Source organism: Bufo bufo, chromosome 7 (genome assembly GCF_905171765.1).
Source record: "Bufo bufo chromosome 7, aBufBuf1.1, whole genome shotgun sequence".
NCBI lineage: Eukaryota > Metazoa > Chordata > Amphibia > Anura > Bufonidae > Bufo > Bufo bufo.
In genome coordinates, this window is record NC_053395.1 from 131,296,151 (window position 1) to 131,315,000 (window position 18,850).

General features: G+C 43.5%; 1 protein-coding gene across 1 annotated transcript in view; it reads left to right on the forward strand.

The window, feature by feature from the left end:
• The first annotated feature begins 8,730 nt into the window (after positions 1–8,730).
• Positions 8,731–18,850, forward strand: part of KLF7 (Kruppel like factor 7) — a 140,369-nt gene continuing 130,249 nt past the window's right edge. Inside the window, exon 1 of the mRNA XM_040440656.1 lies at positions 8,731–9,225. Coding sequence (XP_040296590.1) covers positions 9,124–9,225 — 102 coding nt within the window. The 5' untranslated portion in view covers positions 8,731–9,123. The remainder of the gene's footprint in view (positions 9,226–18,850) is intronic.

Genomic DNA, 18,850 nt, shown 5'->3' on the forward strand with positions numbered 1-18,850 from the left:
TTTGCAACGGCCGGATCGCGGACCCATTCAAGTGAATGTGTCCATGATCCGCTGCGGCTGCCCCACGGACTGTGCTCGTGCATTGCGCCCCGCATTTTGTGGACCGCAGCACGACCACGGGCCGCACACGCCAGTGTGAAAGAGGCCTTAACCACCTCAGCCCCCCTAGCTTAAAGAGGACCTTTCACCAGAAGAAAGTATCTAAACTAACTATACAGACGTGTAGAGCGGCGCCCAGGGATCCCCCTGCACTTACTGTTATCCCCGGGCGCCGCTCCGTTCTCCGGTTATAGCCTCCGGTATGTTCATAGTTAGGCTCCACCCAGGGGAACCTGCCGCGGTCTCCTTCTCCTATGCTGTAGCGCTGGCCAATCGCAGCGCTCAGCTCATAGCCTGGCTATGAGCTGAGCGCTGCGATTGGCCAGCGCTACAGCATAGGAGAAAGAGACGCCGGCAGGTTCCCCTGGGTGGAGCCTAACGACGAACATACCGGAGGCTATAACCGGAGAACAGAGCGGCGCTCGGGGATAACAGTAAGTGCAGGGGGATCCCTGGGCGCCGCTCTACACGTCTGTATAGTCAGTTTAGATACTTTATTCTGGTGAAAGGTCTTCTTTAAACCCCCTTAATGACCAGACCACTTTTTACAATTCTGCACTACACTACTTTCACCGTTTATTGCTCGGTCATACAACTTACCACCCAAATAAATTTTACCTCCTTTTCTTCACACAAATACAGCTTTCTTTTGGTGGTATTTGATTGCTGCTAAGATTTTTCGTTTTTCCGATATTAATCAAAATAGGCTGCAATTTTCTCAAAAAAGTGTATTTTTAACTTTCTCTGGTTAAATTGTTCAAATATAATTACATTTCTATACAAGTTTGTGTCAGAATTTATTGTGCTACATGTCTTTGATAAAAAAAAATCCAATAAGTGTATATTTATTAGTTTGCGCAAAAGTTATAGCATTTCCGCATTTTGAAGCAGCTCTGACTTTCTGAGCACCTGTCATGTTTCTTGAGTTGCTAGAATGCCAGGATAGTATAAATACCCCCCAAATGACCCCATTTTAGAAAGAAGACACCCCAAAGTATTCGCGAAGGGGCATGGTGAGTTCATGTATGATTTTTTTTTTTCACAAGTTAGCGTAAAATGACACTTTCTGAGAAAAAAATATATATATAAAGTTTCCATTTCTGCTAACTTCTGGCAACAAAAAAAAAAAAAATCTCCCACGGACTCACTATGCCCCTCAGTGAATACCTTGGGGTGTCTACTTTCTGAAATGGGTTCATTTGTGGGGTGTTTACTGTTCTGGCATTTTGGGCGGGGCTAAATTGTGAGCAACCCTGTAAAGCCTAAAGGTACTCGTTGGACTTTCGGCCCCTTTACGCACCTAGGCTGCAAAAAAGTGTCACACATGTGGTATCGCCGTACTCAGGAGAAGTAGGGCAATGTGTTTTGGGGTGTATTTTTACATATACCCATGCTGGGTGAGAGAAATATATCTCTAAATGACAACTTTTCCCATTTTTTTATACAAAGATGTCAATTTACAGAGATATTTCTCTCACCCAGCATGGGTATATGTAAAAAGACACCCCAAAACACATTGCCCTACTTCTCCTGAGTACGGCGATACCACATGTGTGACACTTTTTTGCAGCCAAGATGCGCAAAGGGGCCGAAAGTCCAACGAGTACCTTTTAGGAGGGCATTTTGAGGCATTTGGATTCCAGACTTCTTCTCACGCTTTAGGGCCCCTAAAATGCCAAGGCAGTATAAATACCCCACATGTGACCCCATTTTGGAAAGAAGACACCCCAAGGAATTCCGTGAGGGGCATGGCGAGTTGATAGAAGATTTTCTTTTGGCACAAGTTAGCGGAAATTGATTTTTTTTTTTTTTTTCTCACAAAGTCTCCCTTTCCGCTAACTTGTGACAAAAAGTTCAATCTTTCATGGACTCAATATGCCCCTCAGCGAATACCTTGGGGTGTCTTCTTTCCAAAATGGGGCCATTTGTGGGGTGTTTGCACTGCCCTGGCATTTGAGGGTCTCCGCAATCATTACATGTATGGCCAGCATTAGGAGTTTCTGTTATTCTCCTTAGGCCTCATGCACACGACCGTTGTTTGGGTCCGCATCCGACCCGCTGCGGACCCATTCATTTCAATGGGGCCGCAAAAGATGCGGACAGCACTCCGTGTGCTGTCCGCATCCGTGGCTCCGTTCCCCGGCCCCGCTAAAAAAATATAACATGTCCTATTCTTGTCCGCGCTTTGCGGACAAGAATAGGCATTTATATTGCCAGCGCCCGTTCCGTAAATTGCGGAAATCAACACGGGCGCCTTCCGTTTTTTGCGGACCGCAAAAAAACGGCACAGTCGTGTGCATGAGGCCTTATATTGAGCATACGGGTAATGAGATTTTTTTTTCCGTTCAGCCTCTGGGCTGAAAGAAAAAATGAACCGCACAGATTTCTTCATTCGCATCGATCAATGTGGATGAAAAAATCTCGGACAAAAAATGTGCAAAAAAAATAAAATCTGCGATCGCTAATAAAGGTCCAAAAAGCTCAAAAGTGATCTTTATAGCGCCACAGCGATTTTACAGTGTTTTTGCAGTGATCAGAAAAAAAAACATTTCTGTCACTGTGGTGGGGCGGACTGAACACAAGTGTGCGCACAAGATCAGGCCTGATCGGGCGAACACTGCGTTTTTTGTAGAGCCTAAGGTGACCCTAATGTACTGATATACAGTACAGACCAAAAGTTTGGACACACCTTCTCATTCAAACTGTTTTCTTTATTTTCATGACTATAAAGGCATCAAAACTATGAATTAACACATGTGGAATTATATACATAACAAACAAGTGTGAAACAACTGAAAATATGTCATATTCTAGGTTCTTCAAAGTAGCCACTTTTTGCTTTGATTACTGCTTTGCACACTCTTGGCATTCTCTTGATGAGCTTCAAGAGGTAGTCCCCTGAAATGGTCTTCCAACAGTCTTGAAGGAGTTCCCAGAGATGCTTAGCACTTGTTGGCCCTTTTGCCTTCACTCTGCGGTCCAGCTCACCCCAAACCATCTCGATTGGGTTCAGGTCCGGTGACTGTGGAGGCCAGGTAATCTGGCGCAGCACCCCATCACTCTCCTTCATGGTCAAATAGCCCTTACTTTCAAAGTTTTCCCAATTTTTCGGCTGACTGACTGACCTTCATTTCTTAAAGTAATGATGGCCACTCGTTTTTCTTTACTTAGCTGCTTTTTTCTTGCCATAATACAAATTCTAACAGTCTATTCGGGACTATCAGCTGTGTATCCACCTGACTTCTCCTCAACGCAACTGATGGTCCCAACCCCATTTATAAGGCAAGAAATCCCATTTACTAAACCTGACAGGGCACACCTGTGAAGTGAAAACCATTTCAGGGGACTACCTCTTAAAGCTCATCAAGAGAATGCCAAGAGTGTGCAAAGCAGTAATCAAAGCAAAAGGTGACTACTTTGAAGAACCTAGAATATGACATATTTTCAGTTGTTTCACACTTGTTTGTTATGTATATAATTCCACATGTGTTAATTCATAGTTTTGATGCCTTCAGCGTGAATCTACAATTTTCATAGTCATGAAAATAAAGAAAACTCTTTGAATGAGAAGGTGTGTCCAAACTTTTGGTCTGTACTGTAGATCTGATTGCGATCAGTCTTGATCACTTACAGATACTATATAGTACTAGTGCTGATTAGCGACAGCGATGACGCTAATCAGCGACTAATCAGTGACTGTGGTGCGGTGGGCGCTAACTACCTAACAAGTGGCTAACTAACTGGCGGTGATAAGGGACTCATAGGCCCCATTCACACGTCCGCAATTCTGTTCCGCATTTTGCGGCACGTAATTGCGGACCCATTCATTTCTATGAGGACAGACTTTTTCCCGCTCGGATCCGTAATTGCGGATCTGCACTTCGGGGTACGCACTTCCGTTCCGCAAAAATATAGAACATGTCCTAAGGCATTTTCTATATAGTTCTGGCAATGTGCGGATCCGCAAAATGCGGAAAGCACATTGCCGGTGTCCGTGTTTTGCAGATCCGCAAAACACATATGGACGTCTGAATGGAGCCTTACAGGGGGGTGATCAATGACAGGGGGGTGATCAGGGAGTCTATATGGGGTGATCAGGGGTTAATAAGTGACAGGGGGGGTGTAGTGTAGTGTGGTGCTACTTACAGAGCTGCCTGTGTCCTCTGGTGGTCGATCCAAGCAAAAGAGACCACCAGAGGACCAGGTAGCAGGTATATTAGACGCTGTTAACAAAACAGCGTCTAATATACCTTTTTGGGGTTAAAAAAATCGCATCTACAGCCTGCCAGCGAATGATCGCCGCTGGCAGGCTGTAGATCAACTTGCTTACCTCGCGATCCTGTGAGCGCGCGTTCACAGGAAATCTCGCGTCTCGCGAGCTGACGCGTATATGCGTCTAGGAGGAATAACCCGGCCACCCGCAGGACACATCCCTGCGTTAGGCGGTCGGGAATGGTCTGCTTTAGGTAGGAAAAAGTGTGATAAAAATACAAAATGCCTTAATAAAGTTTATTAGAAAAACTTTTATTAGGACATTAGGAACATCTTATTAAAATTTTAGTCAAAGGTTTAGTTACTCTTTAACCACCTCAGCCCCCCTAGCTTAAACTCCCTTAATGACCAGACCACTTTTTACAATTCTGCACTACACTACTTTCACGGTTTATTGCGCGGTTATACAACTTACCACCCAAATGAATTTTACCTCCTTTTCTTCTCACTAATAGAGCTTTCATTTGGTGGTATTTCATTGCTGCTGACATTTTTACTTTTTTTTATTAATCGAAATTTACCGAAATTTTTGCAAAAAAATGACATTTTTCACTTTCAGTTTTTTTTTTTTAAACTACATTTCTATATAAATTTTTCTCTAAATTTATTGTTCTACATGTCTTTGATAAAAAAAAAAAGTGGCTTTTCATGCAGATTTCTGCACAAATCCATATGTGTTACTTGCGGTTTTTGGTGCAGATCTGATGGGATTTTGGCTCAAATCTCACACCCTTGCTTTGAAAAGGGTGAAATCCTCAAATAAAATTGCACAAAGAATTGACATGCATCGGATTTAAGAATCCACACAGCACGTCACTTTCGGCATAGTAAAAAGCTAATTGTACCTGAGATTTGTCTAATCTCTGTACGGTTATTACGCTGCGGTTTTGAATCCATGCTGATATTGATGACCTATACTAAAACTAATTACAGGGGTTGTGTCACTTCAGTAAGTGGCATTTATAATGTACAGAAAATTAATACAAGGCGCATACTAATGTATTGTGATTGTCCATGTTTCCTTTTCTGGCTGGATTCATTTTTATATCACATTATACACCGCTCATTTTCATGGTTACGACCACCCTGCAATCCATCAGCGGTGGTCATACTTGCACACTACAGGAAAAAGTGCCGTCCTCTCGGGTGGCTGGGACTGTTGGAGCTCACATAGCTAGTGCTTTTTCCTATAGTGTGTGTGCACGGCCACCACTGATGGATTGCAGGGTCTTCTGTAACCATGGAAACGAGCAGTTTATAATGCGATGGAAATATGAATCCAGCCAGCAAAGGAAGCAATATGCATAATAACAATACATTAGTAAGTGGCTTCTATTAACTTCTTCTACATGATAAATGCAGTTTTATGAAGTGACACAACCCCTTTAAGTCCTAGAAAACCCCTTTATAGAGGTATAACTGGGGCATGTGCTTAAAGGGACACATTTGTGGCTGAGGGGACAAACTATTGTGGGAGCAGCTGTGACCAGGAGTGGACTGGGAACTTAAAGTGGCCCTGGAAAAAACCTAAAAGTGGCCTCATGCAGTAGGTCGGTCCAAATTGACAGAAGGCGGTGTAATACATGTAGGCGGGTATACTACAGTGCTTCACAATATACTGCCCCAAAAGCCATCCCTCTTTGTCTCAATTTAAGATAAGAAGCAGGGGGTATAGGATGCAAGATGTGGGCCACAGCACTGAGACAGCCCTACCTTCAGCATCCTGCCAAGACCTCCCCTAGTGATGACCCCCATCTCTGGTGCAGACCACAGGCCTTTTCCAACCTGAGATGCCTGCACCATGTGTACGCTGCCTTATATAGTGGCCTATAAGGGTGAACAGCAGGGCAGGGAGCCATGGGCCCCCGTGCCCCATCACAGCACTTACCTATATCACCCCCTGAGGACAGCCATACTTGAGTTCACACCTGATGCTCAGAGCACTAATTACCACTGCCGGCGGCAGAGAGAAGGGCTTAGGTGGCCCCTGGGAAATGGCCCGTCCACCTCTGGCGGTGACTTATTCTACAACTTTAGGGCCAGTGTAGGGTTCTGCAGCAGGTCACACATGGCGCAGCGCTTGGTTTATTGGAGGTCATTTACAAAGCGCAATACACCTGTTTTAGGCTTAATAAGTCGCACACACCATTTTTAAAGAAAAAAACTCCTCTGCGACTATATTTTGTCCCATGTCCTCCAGGTTAGCCATTTGGGAGCGGCAGGGGTCGGGCTAGGACATGGATCTCAGCAAATTTTCTACCATTTAGGCCTCTTGCATAAGGCTGTTGTGCGGCAATTTACGGTCCCCAATGCAGGGGCACCATCCGTGCGGATGCCGCGATGGATCCAGACCCATTCAACAAGTTCTATTTTTTTTTGCGGTGCGGAGGCACGGACAGAAACACCACGGAAGCATTCGTGCCTCCATTCCGCAGACCCATTCAAGTGAATGGATCCGCATCCGTGATGCAGGGAGCATATTGCAGACCTGCTGTTTGTGGGGCGCAATACGGGCCACAGCTGGCAACGGCTGTGTGCATGGGCCTGACGGCTGTTTCCAGGCATGTGTGTTGGTGAAAAAGGTGTTTTGTCTCATCGGGTGCCATAGATGTGCCTCGTCACAAATTAGCCACATGTGACGCAACGCATCGGTAAGGCTACTTTCACACTAGCGTTTTTCTTTTCCGGTATTGAGTTCCGTCCTAGAGGCTCAATACCGGAAAAAAACATCAGTTTTATCCTAATGCATTCCGAATGGACAGCATTCCATTCAGGATGCATCAGTTCAGTCCCTCTTACGTTTTTTGGCCGGAGAAAATACCGCAGCATGCTGCAGTTTTCTCTCCGGCCTAAAATCCTGAACACTTGTCGGAATGTCGGCATTAATTTCCATTAAAATTTATTAGTTAAAATTTCCGTATTGCCGGATCCGTTCTTCCGGTCCACGCATGTGCAGACCTTAAATCTGTGAAAAAAATAAATACCGGATCCGTTTTTCCGGATGACAACCGGAAAGACGGATCCGGTATTGCAATGCATTTGTGAGACGATCCGCATCCACATCCGATTGACAAATGCATCTGTTTGTGTCCGAATTGCCGGATCAGGCAGGCAGTTACGGCGACGGAACTGCCTGCCAGGAATCCTCTGCTGCAAGTGTGAAAGTAGCCTTAATCTAAGGGTACGTTCACACAGCGTTAAAGTTTTCCGGTATTGAGTTCCGTCCTAGGGGCTCAATACCGGGGGAAAAAAAACGCTTCAGTTTTATTCTAATGCATTCTGAATGGAGAGAATTCAGTTCAGGATGCATCAGTTCAGTCACTCTTATGGTATTTGGCCAGAGAAAATGCGGTATTTCTCCGGAAAAAATTCCGGAACACTTGCGGGACGCGGCATTATTTTCCATTGAAAAGCATTAATGCCGGATCCAGCACCAAGTGTTCTGGCAAAACGGATCCAGCTTCCTGGTCTGCGCAAAATGTGAAAAAAAAAAAAAATACCGAATCAGTTTTTCCAGATGACACCAGAGAGACAGATCCGGTATCGCAATGCATCTGTGAGACGGATCCGCATCCGTTTACAAATGCTATCCGTTTGCGCACGGATTACCGGATCCGTTGCCGGAACTGCCTGCCGGATCCTCACAAGTGTGAAAGTAGCCTAGGAGCAGCATAAAAAGCCGGTCATTGTACATGACCCCCATTCTTTATTCTCTGTGGGACATTATCTGGACTGCGGTCACCGCACTCCACCTCAGCAGTGACAGAGATGGCAGCACTATCCACAAAGCTCCATCGCGTTTCCCTGCATAGTTCAGACACCATGGAAACGCGCAGCTCCAGCAGCCCCCAGAAGAACCGTGCAGCAGCGCGGGAGATGGACGCGGTACCGCACACACCACACGCAGCGGTGCAGGCACAGAATGCCGTATCCATACAAGGCTTAGCGCTCGGAGATTTCTCCGCACTCAGCAAAGCCCTGACACAACCACAGCGCGCATTTCTCTCAGCAGCACCTCTGCCCGTCCACGCCGCAGCTTATATAGCACTCTAAAAATAGCTCCCCTCACACAGCCTTGTAAGGCAGCGGAGAGAAATCCTGTCACCCAATCCAAGCATTTGTTTCTCATCAAACCCCGCCTACCACAAAACTCTGCTCTCTAATTGGTCTTGCGGTTTCTCCCCTCCCTCTGGTGCTCGAAGACACGCCCCATCCCTCCCTGTTCGCCTAACATGGTCACAGGCTCCCCTGAGTGGCAGCTTTTTCCAAGAAATCTTTCACGCATGCGCCTCTTTGGCCTGAGCGAGGGGAGGAGTCTACTCATCTGCCTGATCTGAAGGAGGAGGAGGAGGTAGAAAGTCTCTTAAGAAGCAAGGGGGGGCTAGGAGAGAGAGAGGAGGAAAAAATTGAGCCACTTCTTTCCCCCCTTCCTCCTAAAATAGAGAGCAAAGCTTGCATCCATGAGCAGGCGGCAGTGGTACTCCACACAGAGATGCCAATTCCATGTCAGTGAGTTTGCATCCTCCTTCCTGGTCCCAGCCCTGGAGTCAGCGCAGCCTTGCTGAGGATTCCTTGCCTCCCGCTGGATTGGGACTTTTTCTCTCTTTTCTGCCTGTGCTCAGCACCTTCCACTGTTTCCAATGCTTGGGTTTGATTGACCAGCACTTCTTGTGTGGCTGCAGCTTCCCCACTGACTGTCCTGAGCCCTCCCAGGATTAGAGCTAGCCTGCATTGTCAGCCTCCCTGGCCACCATGGATGTTTTGGCTAGTTATAGCATATTCCAGGAGCTGCAGATTGTGCACGACACGGGCTACTTCTCAGCAATGCCATCTTTGGAGGAGAATTGGCAGCAGGTGAATGATTTAAATTAATCCTGTAAATCTTTAACCACTGCATTCACTTTCACATTCATTTCTGGAAATTCCCTGGCATCTGTCACCCTCCTGGTGCCCAGCAGGCACTGCCTCAAAGCATCAGGTTTTCTTCTTCTTGTATTCTTCTCCATGTGGCTGTAGATGCATTAGGAGAAGTTCTGGAGCCGGCCATGGCTTTGATCTAGAAAAAAAAGGCATTGATTCCTTTGTGTCATTGACCCAGATGTGATTTTTGTTCCGATACCTGATGCTTAATCAGCAGAAATCCCATGACACTTCATCATGCGAGTGCCTTACAATGGCATGATCTCATTCCCACATGTGACCAGACGTGTGACAGGCACAGTGCGGATGATGGAGAGGACTATGTGGCCATCTAGCCACCAGCCTGTCCTGGAGCGATTGTCTGTGTCCATGTGCCGCTCTGTAATACTGTAGCACAATGGCAGCTTACAGTAATAGACAAAAGACTTCTTGTCTACCAGAGAGGGGAATGAATTCATGGCTGTACTTGCTGATGCTGGACAGCTCTAAAAACACATAGACCCCCCGCCATGGCTAGTCATGTGTGTGCTGGTACATGTAAGGTTGGAGAACCCTGGCGGAAACTTCAGAACTGACATGTCCTTGGCTTAGATGGTCCTGAAGTTTGTGAGCAGGAAACATTGTAGCCTGGGTGACAATAAATAAATGATAGCCCCGCTTTTCATTGTTTGCCCGCTATGTGTCCCCCATAAAGATGACATATGTTGTCATGTGCTAATTAGAGGGATTTTTACAGGTTTTCACTCTGCCTGATTAAAGAAAAGCCACAACTTAGTAGGTCAGTACTTTGAATCAGTTGCATATTAATAACAGTCTAGTCAGCTCAATGCAAGCTAATCTGTTGACGTAGCCAGCATGCCCAAGGCACACTGTATGTGATACTTTGGCCGCAGCTGTTGCCTGCCCCAGTAGGAAACCAGAGCAGCATTTGCACTTTAGAACAATAGATCAAAGTACAGTAGGATCGCCATTTAAGTTAGCGGAGTCATAATACATGGAAATGCAGGGATTTGTGTTGGGTCATCTGCTCCAGCCTCAGCTGGCTATTAATAGACAAGAAAGCTTGGGAGATGCCTTCTCATTTCTTGCATGTTCTTGAATAGAATAAGCCAAACCAGTATGTGCTGGTTGCCGTTTTGGACGCCGTTCTCATTTGTGCTGACTTTTCCATGCTAACGGTTGCCATGCAGCCATAGAAGAGCGAGCCATGATTCTCCAGGAGATGAGAAGATGTTACTTTTCCATGTGTTGTATGTCATAGCTAATTCTTCCACAAAGCAGTTAGGCGCTGGATATGTTATATGGAGCCTTGCATTGACGTTTGACTTTGTCTTCACTAAATAGATGAAATTCCTTGAATTCCTGAACCAAACACAGATTAATGAGTTTTAATGCCTACATCCTTAGCCTTGTGGAGCTTCTCACTGATGTAGGCTTCACCACTGTGTATCTTGAAGGCTTATCAAACATTTCTTCAGTTCCTCTGAAGACTTGAGATGTTTCAGTGTAGGTGAAGTTGTGCAGCCTAGGGAATGTACTTATTATTATTATTATTATTATTTATGTATGTTTTCGATTTTAAACTTTGTAGCATCCGCTCTATTATTTACGCTTAAAAATGATGCGTTAAGATAACCTTCCATTCTGCCTCTGAACACCAATATGAATAATTAAAATAAGGCCCAAAGAGCATTGCCCTAATGTTTAATAATTCAACACAAAATCACTTGCAGAACCATTAGTTTTTTGAAGCCTGTGTATGGATTGGAGAGATGCTTTGTTTCATCGTTAACCCTTTTTCCTTTTTATCACCTATTGAAAAAAATAACGTTGAAGAAATGGCGACGTAGAACGGAGAGCTAGGACGAGCACATGGGGCATTTGTGGGATCAGCATTATCTGTGCCTTTGAAGGGACACACGGTGGCCAGCATGAATACCTAATGACATTGTCTAAAGGAGGATGCTGGTTTCATATGAGAGTGGAAAAGGAAAACACATCTTATTCAGACCTTAAGGACCGGCATAGGGGTATCCATTTAATGACGAGCAACAACAACCCTTGGTATTTTACTGAATGAGCAGTAAATTGTAGACTGTTTTTTACAGTAGTAATTCTACAAGAACAGGGTTCCACAGCTCCCTTTATTGCATTTTCAGCATGGTCACCTAATGGCGTGCACCATTTGCATGCAATTTTCTTGACAGACTGGTGGCCAGATATGTAGCAGATTGCATCTGAGGCTGATGGTGGCATTGCACGTTGACATACATAGTGATAGGAGTAAGGCGCTCACTAACATAATAATAGGAAAGGAGCACATGTCACCCTTTCTATGTCTCTACAACAAAGTCACTTATGGAGCTTCAGCCTGAGGCCTCCAGGAATAGGAGCTTCTGTGGTCATAATTCTGAAGCCAATCATTTATCTGTTCTATTCATTAAGGCAAAGAGTGACTATAGATCTTCATACTAAAGATAAGCATCCATTCAAAAAGCCTGTCTTGATTTCTACCCTAAACATTAGAGCAATGATGGATGATTTGTAGGAATCTCTGCTTCGATGGAGCACAAGTATTTGGAGTTTGCAGAATTAGGCTTCATCCGCAAACCACGGATCCGCAAAAAATCTGTATCTTCCGCATGCAATCTGCATTTTACTTATTCCCATCACTAAAATGATTATTCTTGTCTGCAATCCTAACAAGACTAGGACCTGTCCTGTAGTGTGCACAATGGACAGTATATGGATGACTTCCATGTACTGCCCATTTTCTTTTTTGTGGACCTATAGAAATGAACAGGTCTGTGAGCGATCCGCAAAAAATGCAGATTGGACATGAATGCAAAATAAGGTTGTGTGCATGAACCCTTAGGCCTCGTTCACATGGCAGGTTGCTGTATGGAGACCCTCAGTACTTTGTGTATCGATGGACAGCACTGTATCATGGGCTATTATCCTGTAAAAGCAGCATCTGATGGGCATACCATGATTTATTTCCTGTTAGCTCCATTTGGAATCTGCTAGAAATAATGCCTGAAATTGGAATAGGGGGGTACAGCAGGGGCCTGAAGTGATCTATGGCGCCATATTACTGTGTATAACCTCATTGCAATAGGATTGTAGAATGGTAATGGTAGTACTAGAAAGATGGCCAGCTAGTGGCCACTGGAGACCAACATTATAATACAAAGTCTTCAGTCATGCATTATGTGTGGATACAAAGACCAGATCGTTTGGATGTTTTACTTGGAGGATGTGAGTTGATGTCTAGGAATTTCGGGATTCTGTTGAGTAAAAATTTGCATGTCGCTCTGTCGTCATTTTCTTTTCAGTGGGTGTTAGGCCTTGTCCACATAACATTTTGGTGAAGGATTCAATGGGCCAGATTTACTAATATGTCAGTACCTAGAAGGTAAAATTGGTGCAGAATGGGGCAATTTGCAAAACTAGGGTGTCTACGCTGTTTTCAGACACGCTGATAAAGGGCGCAGGGCTTAGCAAGGACAGGTGGGCCTCTCTGGACATGGCCTAAGAAGCAGTGTTTTCTGACAAAAATGCACCAAAATTCATATGTAAAATTCTCTCTCAAAGTAAGCCAACAAATAGTTAGTATAGAGTCAGAGGAAGGTGCCTGTCCCTGCCCCACAGGTATCATTGGCTGTTTCTCTTTTTTCATTTTGGCAGTACTATGCCTTTAAAAACCAAATATTGTCAACACAGATGATAAAAGCTCCTATATAGATTGATACTCCATTGTCAGTTTACAGCCGCTGTGAGGGGAAGATGTTATCTGAAGGGTAATCCTCATGATTATAATAGGTGTCAAATTGGGATGACAATATGGCAGCTCTATTGTTCTCTTGATATCTAAAGATGTCCACAAAAGAGTGTGATGTGCGATGCTGTAATTGAGTCCCTACCGGGGCCCTCTCTGGTCGCAGTGATGGTCTGACTGTGAAGAACCATAAACGAGACTATTTACTGCACTAAAAGGCCAAAAATAGGAGGAAGTTAAAAAGCCAACACAGGATGTAGAATACATTGAGTGACTTCAAAACATTTTATCCAGAAGATCATCCACACCCCTTTTTGTATTACAAAAAAAGAATATGTAGTTAGAACATTTTTTTAATGAAATTGTCCCTTTAAAACACTTCCATTTTGTTGGCTCGTTTGGGAAGGAGTTGTATCCATCAGGCTATGTGGGTGGATTTCCATAGTGTCTAATAATTACTGCACATTGAAGAGGCAGCTCACGTGCATTCATATTCCCTTTATAATCCGCTCCAGGACCTTTTGTTTTGCACTTTGTGGGGGGAACAAGACCTCCAACAATTTGACTCTTATGATATAGCTGATGAAATGTAATGTTTTATGGACATGCCCCTTTAATTAACGCTGATTTGTACATACTGTAGACTATAAGGACTCACTGCACAGTTCTCTCTAGAATAATAGCTTGTCTGCTACTGGAAATTAGAAGACACTTTGGTTTTCCATAAACTGACGTCAAATGAAGTGGAGAAGCTGAGAATTTTGTTGCACATTCCCTATACCATTTATATTCAGCATTCCATTGAACTGCAGATGTCATCTGTGAAGGCTTTACTCGAATCTCCATATTGCTTCAATAATTCCTATGTATGTGGTCGATATCGGACTGGACTGTAAAGTATTTGTCTATTTTGGGTCATTTCTAGGATATGAACTGTACAAGGGACCTGTACTACTGCTGGTCTACTAAAGGAATTTCAAGTTCCTCAGTTTTCCATGGTAATTTGTCACCAGAATGCAGATTATTAGTAGCAGTAGTCTTTAGTCTGTGAAAGCCCTCTTTCAGACGAGTTTATCTGCAATCCATATATGGTGCGTATTTTGTGCAGGAAGGATGGACTGTATGAAATATGCATGTAAATCAATACTGATGACGATCTGGATGGTATATCATCCGTAATCCGAGCGTATTCTGGAGCTGAAATATGGATCGATTTCGATATGCTTGAGTGAATAAGGCCAAAAAGACCTATTCTTCTGTACATCAGCCTGGAGTTTCCTGACAAATCCGATTTCAGATTCTTCCAAGAACTCTGCAGTGGTCATTCACAACTGCTGTATCGCTTTAAGCAGGGGCGGAACTACCGCAGACCATGTGACTGCTATGGGGCCCGGGGCAAGAGGGGGCCCAGTTGGGATTTTCTCATCTTCTACTGGAGGTGAAAACCTGGTCAGGACTCTACCCTCTAAAGGAACAACTTTTAGCACATGAAGCAGTGGAAAAATGGCTCAAAGGTCATTGTAAAGGGTTTAGGCAGAAACCATTCTGTCCTGTGTGGGGGGGGGGGGGGGGCGGGTTTTATCCTTGTTATGGGGCCCTTACTTCTCTATGTACGCCACTGGCTTTAAGCAATATGTTCCTTGCACATAGATAACAGGATGGTTATGTCCTGTCTATATTAACGGCATGGGATTTCCATCTGGCATACTTATAGCTTAATTGCAATTTTATGCTGCTTTTCTGCATTGCCCTTGTATATGTGACCCTTACTAATTTCTTGGCATTGCTCTAAACGCAAAATAAGAAGAAGCCCTTGGCGATCACATTTATGTGCTTCACTTAAGCAGAAAAATAAGACATTATATTTTAGATTTTTATTACATAACAATTTGGTTAAAAGATTTTCCTGCTCCATAATTGTGTTACATTTCCAATAACATAAAAGCGGATTGCATTTTTTAGCTATTTCTGCAGTGTGACATTGGTAGGTAGAATGACTTTTTAAGCTATGCACATATGTCATGGTCCTACAGGGAGGTTCTCTATATAAAGAACTTTGGGGTGCTTTCTGCGCTGGTCTTGATATCTCCTGCACTGCCGGAGGTGTTCGCCTCATCATAAATGAAGCACATTCGGCCGGTCCGTGCGCCTAAACAGAAATCTATGGCAGCTCTGAGCTTCACTTGCGCCAGTAAACTCGGATAAATTAAGATAAATTTGTTGTGGCCGCTGACCATGCCCCCTATTTCCAACAGTTTTTTTATTAAGTGACATTTAAAAAGTTGCAAGTACACATGTTTACAACTTTTTAAAGCCACTTTTCTGGAGCGGGGAGATGATCAATCTGCCCAAGAACTCAGCAACTCTTCCAATATTAATTTTTAAAGTTTTGCATACTGTATTGTAATATAGACTATATCGTAAACACAATGACAAAAAATAAAACTTCATGTATATTTTTTTTGGAACCAAATATATCCACTCTGGCCATATAGTTAAGATTATTTCCCCCATGAAGTTGATAGTTGTCAGTGACTGAAAGCTTGGCAGACCTGTCCTGCCGAACCAACTATTGAAGTGGTTACCACATGTATAGGAAAAAGGTAACAGCAGATGAGATGTCTACTCAGCCTTGCTGAGCTGCACCAGACGCTATCAGATTGGGGTATGTTCAGTTATCTTTACTGGAAGGAGATGTCATATATCAATTTTAACCTACAACCTTCATAACAAGAGTACAAGGTTCATCACTAAACTCAACTCATCTCGAGAGCAAAGAACGAGCTTAGAGTTAGCCCTTGGGCTGTGACGCACCAGGGGTGGCTATATGATTCACATAGGGCCTGTTTCCATTGAAGGGGTTGCCTGATTCTGAAAAAACTCCCCACCTCCAGTTTCCAGCACTGCAGCTCCCATTTCTATCAAGCTGCCGCAGTGGCCTAGCACTATACAGCAGGTGACCACAGCAGCCAATGACTGGCACCAGTGGTATACAACACTAGACTGCTGAGATCTGTGATTGGTGGCAGCAGTCACGTACGATACACTGCTACGTCACTACTGCAGCCTGTAATCAGAAAACTGAGGTGAGGACCAGAGATGCCTCTCTGGAAACGGCTGGGAATTAAGTGTTAAGTATATGTTCTTTTACTATTTTATTACACTTGGAAGCCCTGTGGTAGTTTGGTTATAACTTGGACAGCCCCTTTAAGTACCCCTGCCTCACTGTAACATAACATGGAGACTGCAGATGCACAATCTTTTGATACTTGTTTGAAATTAATCTAAGGCCTTATGAATGAGCAATGCTCTGGTGGGGCACTATGGTGTCTAATGGAGAATAGCCCAATTTTATGCAGAATCTAACACAGTAAAAGTTAGCATAAAATCATAGACATGGCCAGGTACAATAGAGTCTATACTGTCTATGGGTATTTTATACTCAGAAGTTGTATAGAGCTGTAATACGCTGGTCTGGGTCTTCTAGAGAGTCCATCACTATATGGGCCTGAACTGGACCCAAGAATTCTGTACTTCATCCTATGTTGTTTTACAACTTTTGTTCTTTTTATTGGATTTTTGTGGGATGCATCAACTTTCTTTTTATAATGTTTAAGAGAAAACTTGTCATAGTCTCTGGTAATCTTAACATTTTTACTATCATTTTGTGGTTACTTTTAAATTATCATATTTGCAGTCCAGAGACTCTGAAATACTGGCTTTGCTTTAAATAATTTCAGTAAAGGGGATTTGCTTCAAGTCTTCTATAATCCCTGGCTGTATTTTCTTTATTATAAATCCTCTTAAAACAAGAATTCCTGGTAGCTACATAGTAGACTATTAGAATCAAATCCAATGTCCTCCTGTAATAACCAGATGAAATGGATAGGCCTTCAGGTTTTTGGTGAACAAGGTAACTGAGTCCCTTTGGACTAAAATTCCTTGCCACCAGAGATCTACATGTTGCTTACATTTTGTAATGCAATATAGAGATGTGATTAAGGGTTCATGCACACAACTGTATCCGTTTTGTGGTCCACAAACCGCGGATCCGCAAAATAACATACATAGTAACATAGTTTATAAGGCTGAAAAAAGACGTCTGTCCGTCTAGTTCGGCCTGTTATCCTGCAAGTTGATCCAGAGGAAGGCGAAAAATAAAAATTGTGAGGTAGAAGCCAATTTTCCCCACTTTAGGGGGAAAAAATTCCTTCCCGACTCCAATCAGGCAATCAGAATAACTCCCTGGATCAACGACCCCTCTCTAGTAGCCATGGCCTGTAATATTATTACACTCCAGAAATACATCCAGGCCCCTCTTGAATTCCTTTATTGTACTCACCATCACCACCTCCTCAGGCAGAGAGTTCCATAGTCTCACTGCTCTTACCGTAAAGAATCCTCTTCTATGTTTGTGTACAAACCTTCTTTCCTCCAGACGCAGAGGGTGTCCCCTCGTCACAGTCACAGTCCTGGGGATAAATAGATGATGGGATAGATCTCTGTACTGACCCCTGATATATTTATACATAGTAATTAGATCTCCCCTCAGTCGTCTTTTTTCTAAAGGGAATAACCCTAATTTTGATAATCTTTCAGGGTACTGTAGTCCCCCCATTCCAGTTATTACTTTAGTTGCCCTCCTCTGTACCCTCTCTAGCTCTGCTATGTCTGCCTTGTTCACAGGAGCCCAGAACTGTACACAGTACTCCATGTGTGGTCTGACTAGCGATTTGTAAAGTGGTAGGACTATGTTCTTATCACGGGCATCTATACCCCTTTTAATGCAACCCATTATCTTATTGGCCTTTGCAGCAGCTGCCTGACACTGGTTTTTACTGCTTAGTTTGCTGTTAACTAAAATCCCTCGGTCCTTTTTCATGTCAGTGTTACAGAGTGTTTAACCCTTTAGTATGTACGGGTGACTTGTATTGTTCCTTCCCATGTGCATAACCTTACATTTGTCAGTGTTAAACCTCATCTGCCACTTCTCTGCCCAAGCCTCCAATCTATACAGATCCATCTGTAGTTGTATACTGTCCTCTTCCATGTCAATTACTTTACAAAGTTTAATGTCAAAAATTGATATTTTACTGTGCAAGCCTTCTACAAGATCATTAATAAATATATTGAAGAGAATAGGGCCCAATACTGACCCCTGAGGTACTCCACTAGTGACAGTGACCCAAATAAGTATTTCAGCTGTGTGCATTTTGCAAGTTCCTGGTAGAACTTCTCATTCTTGCCCACAAAACAAACAAGAATAGGACATGATCTGTAATTTTCGGAACGGTGACACAGAAGTGGACAGCATTTTTTTGCGGAAGAATAGAAATTAATGTGTCTGGATGTAATCTGCAAAAATGCGGATTAGACATTGACCCAAAATACAATTGTGTACATGAGCCGTAAGCCTGATCCACATAGAGGGCATAACATAATATTTGCAACAGGGATGAGCAAATTACTGTTTGGGAGTCGATGGGTGCACTCCAGGCGCCATTTTGAATGCAACAGTGTCTTTTTCCTCTTCTATATAGTACCACATGCTCACTCCTGTGTTCAGGACTTCTCCCATGCTGCACTTCATTTTCTTCTAACATTCCCAGTTTTTTACATACCTTGAAAAAGAATTTTTTTTCAATGAAATCAATGTCACATTACTATAGTTTATGTTAGAAAATATTATTTTACTGAATGAGTAGTAGATGTTTGGAATAAATTTCCAGCACATGTTGTTGGAGAATCTAGATTTAAACACCTTGGATATACCGTACATAT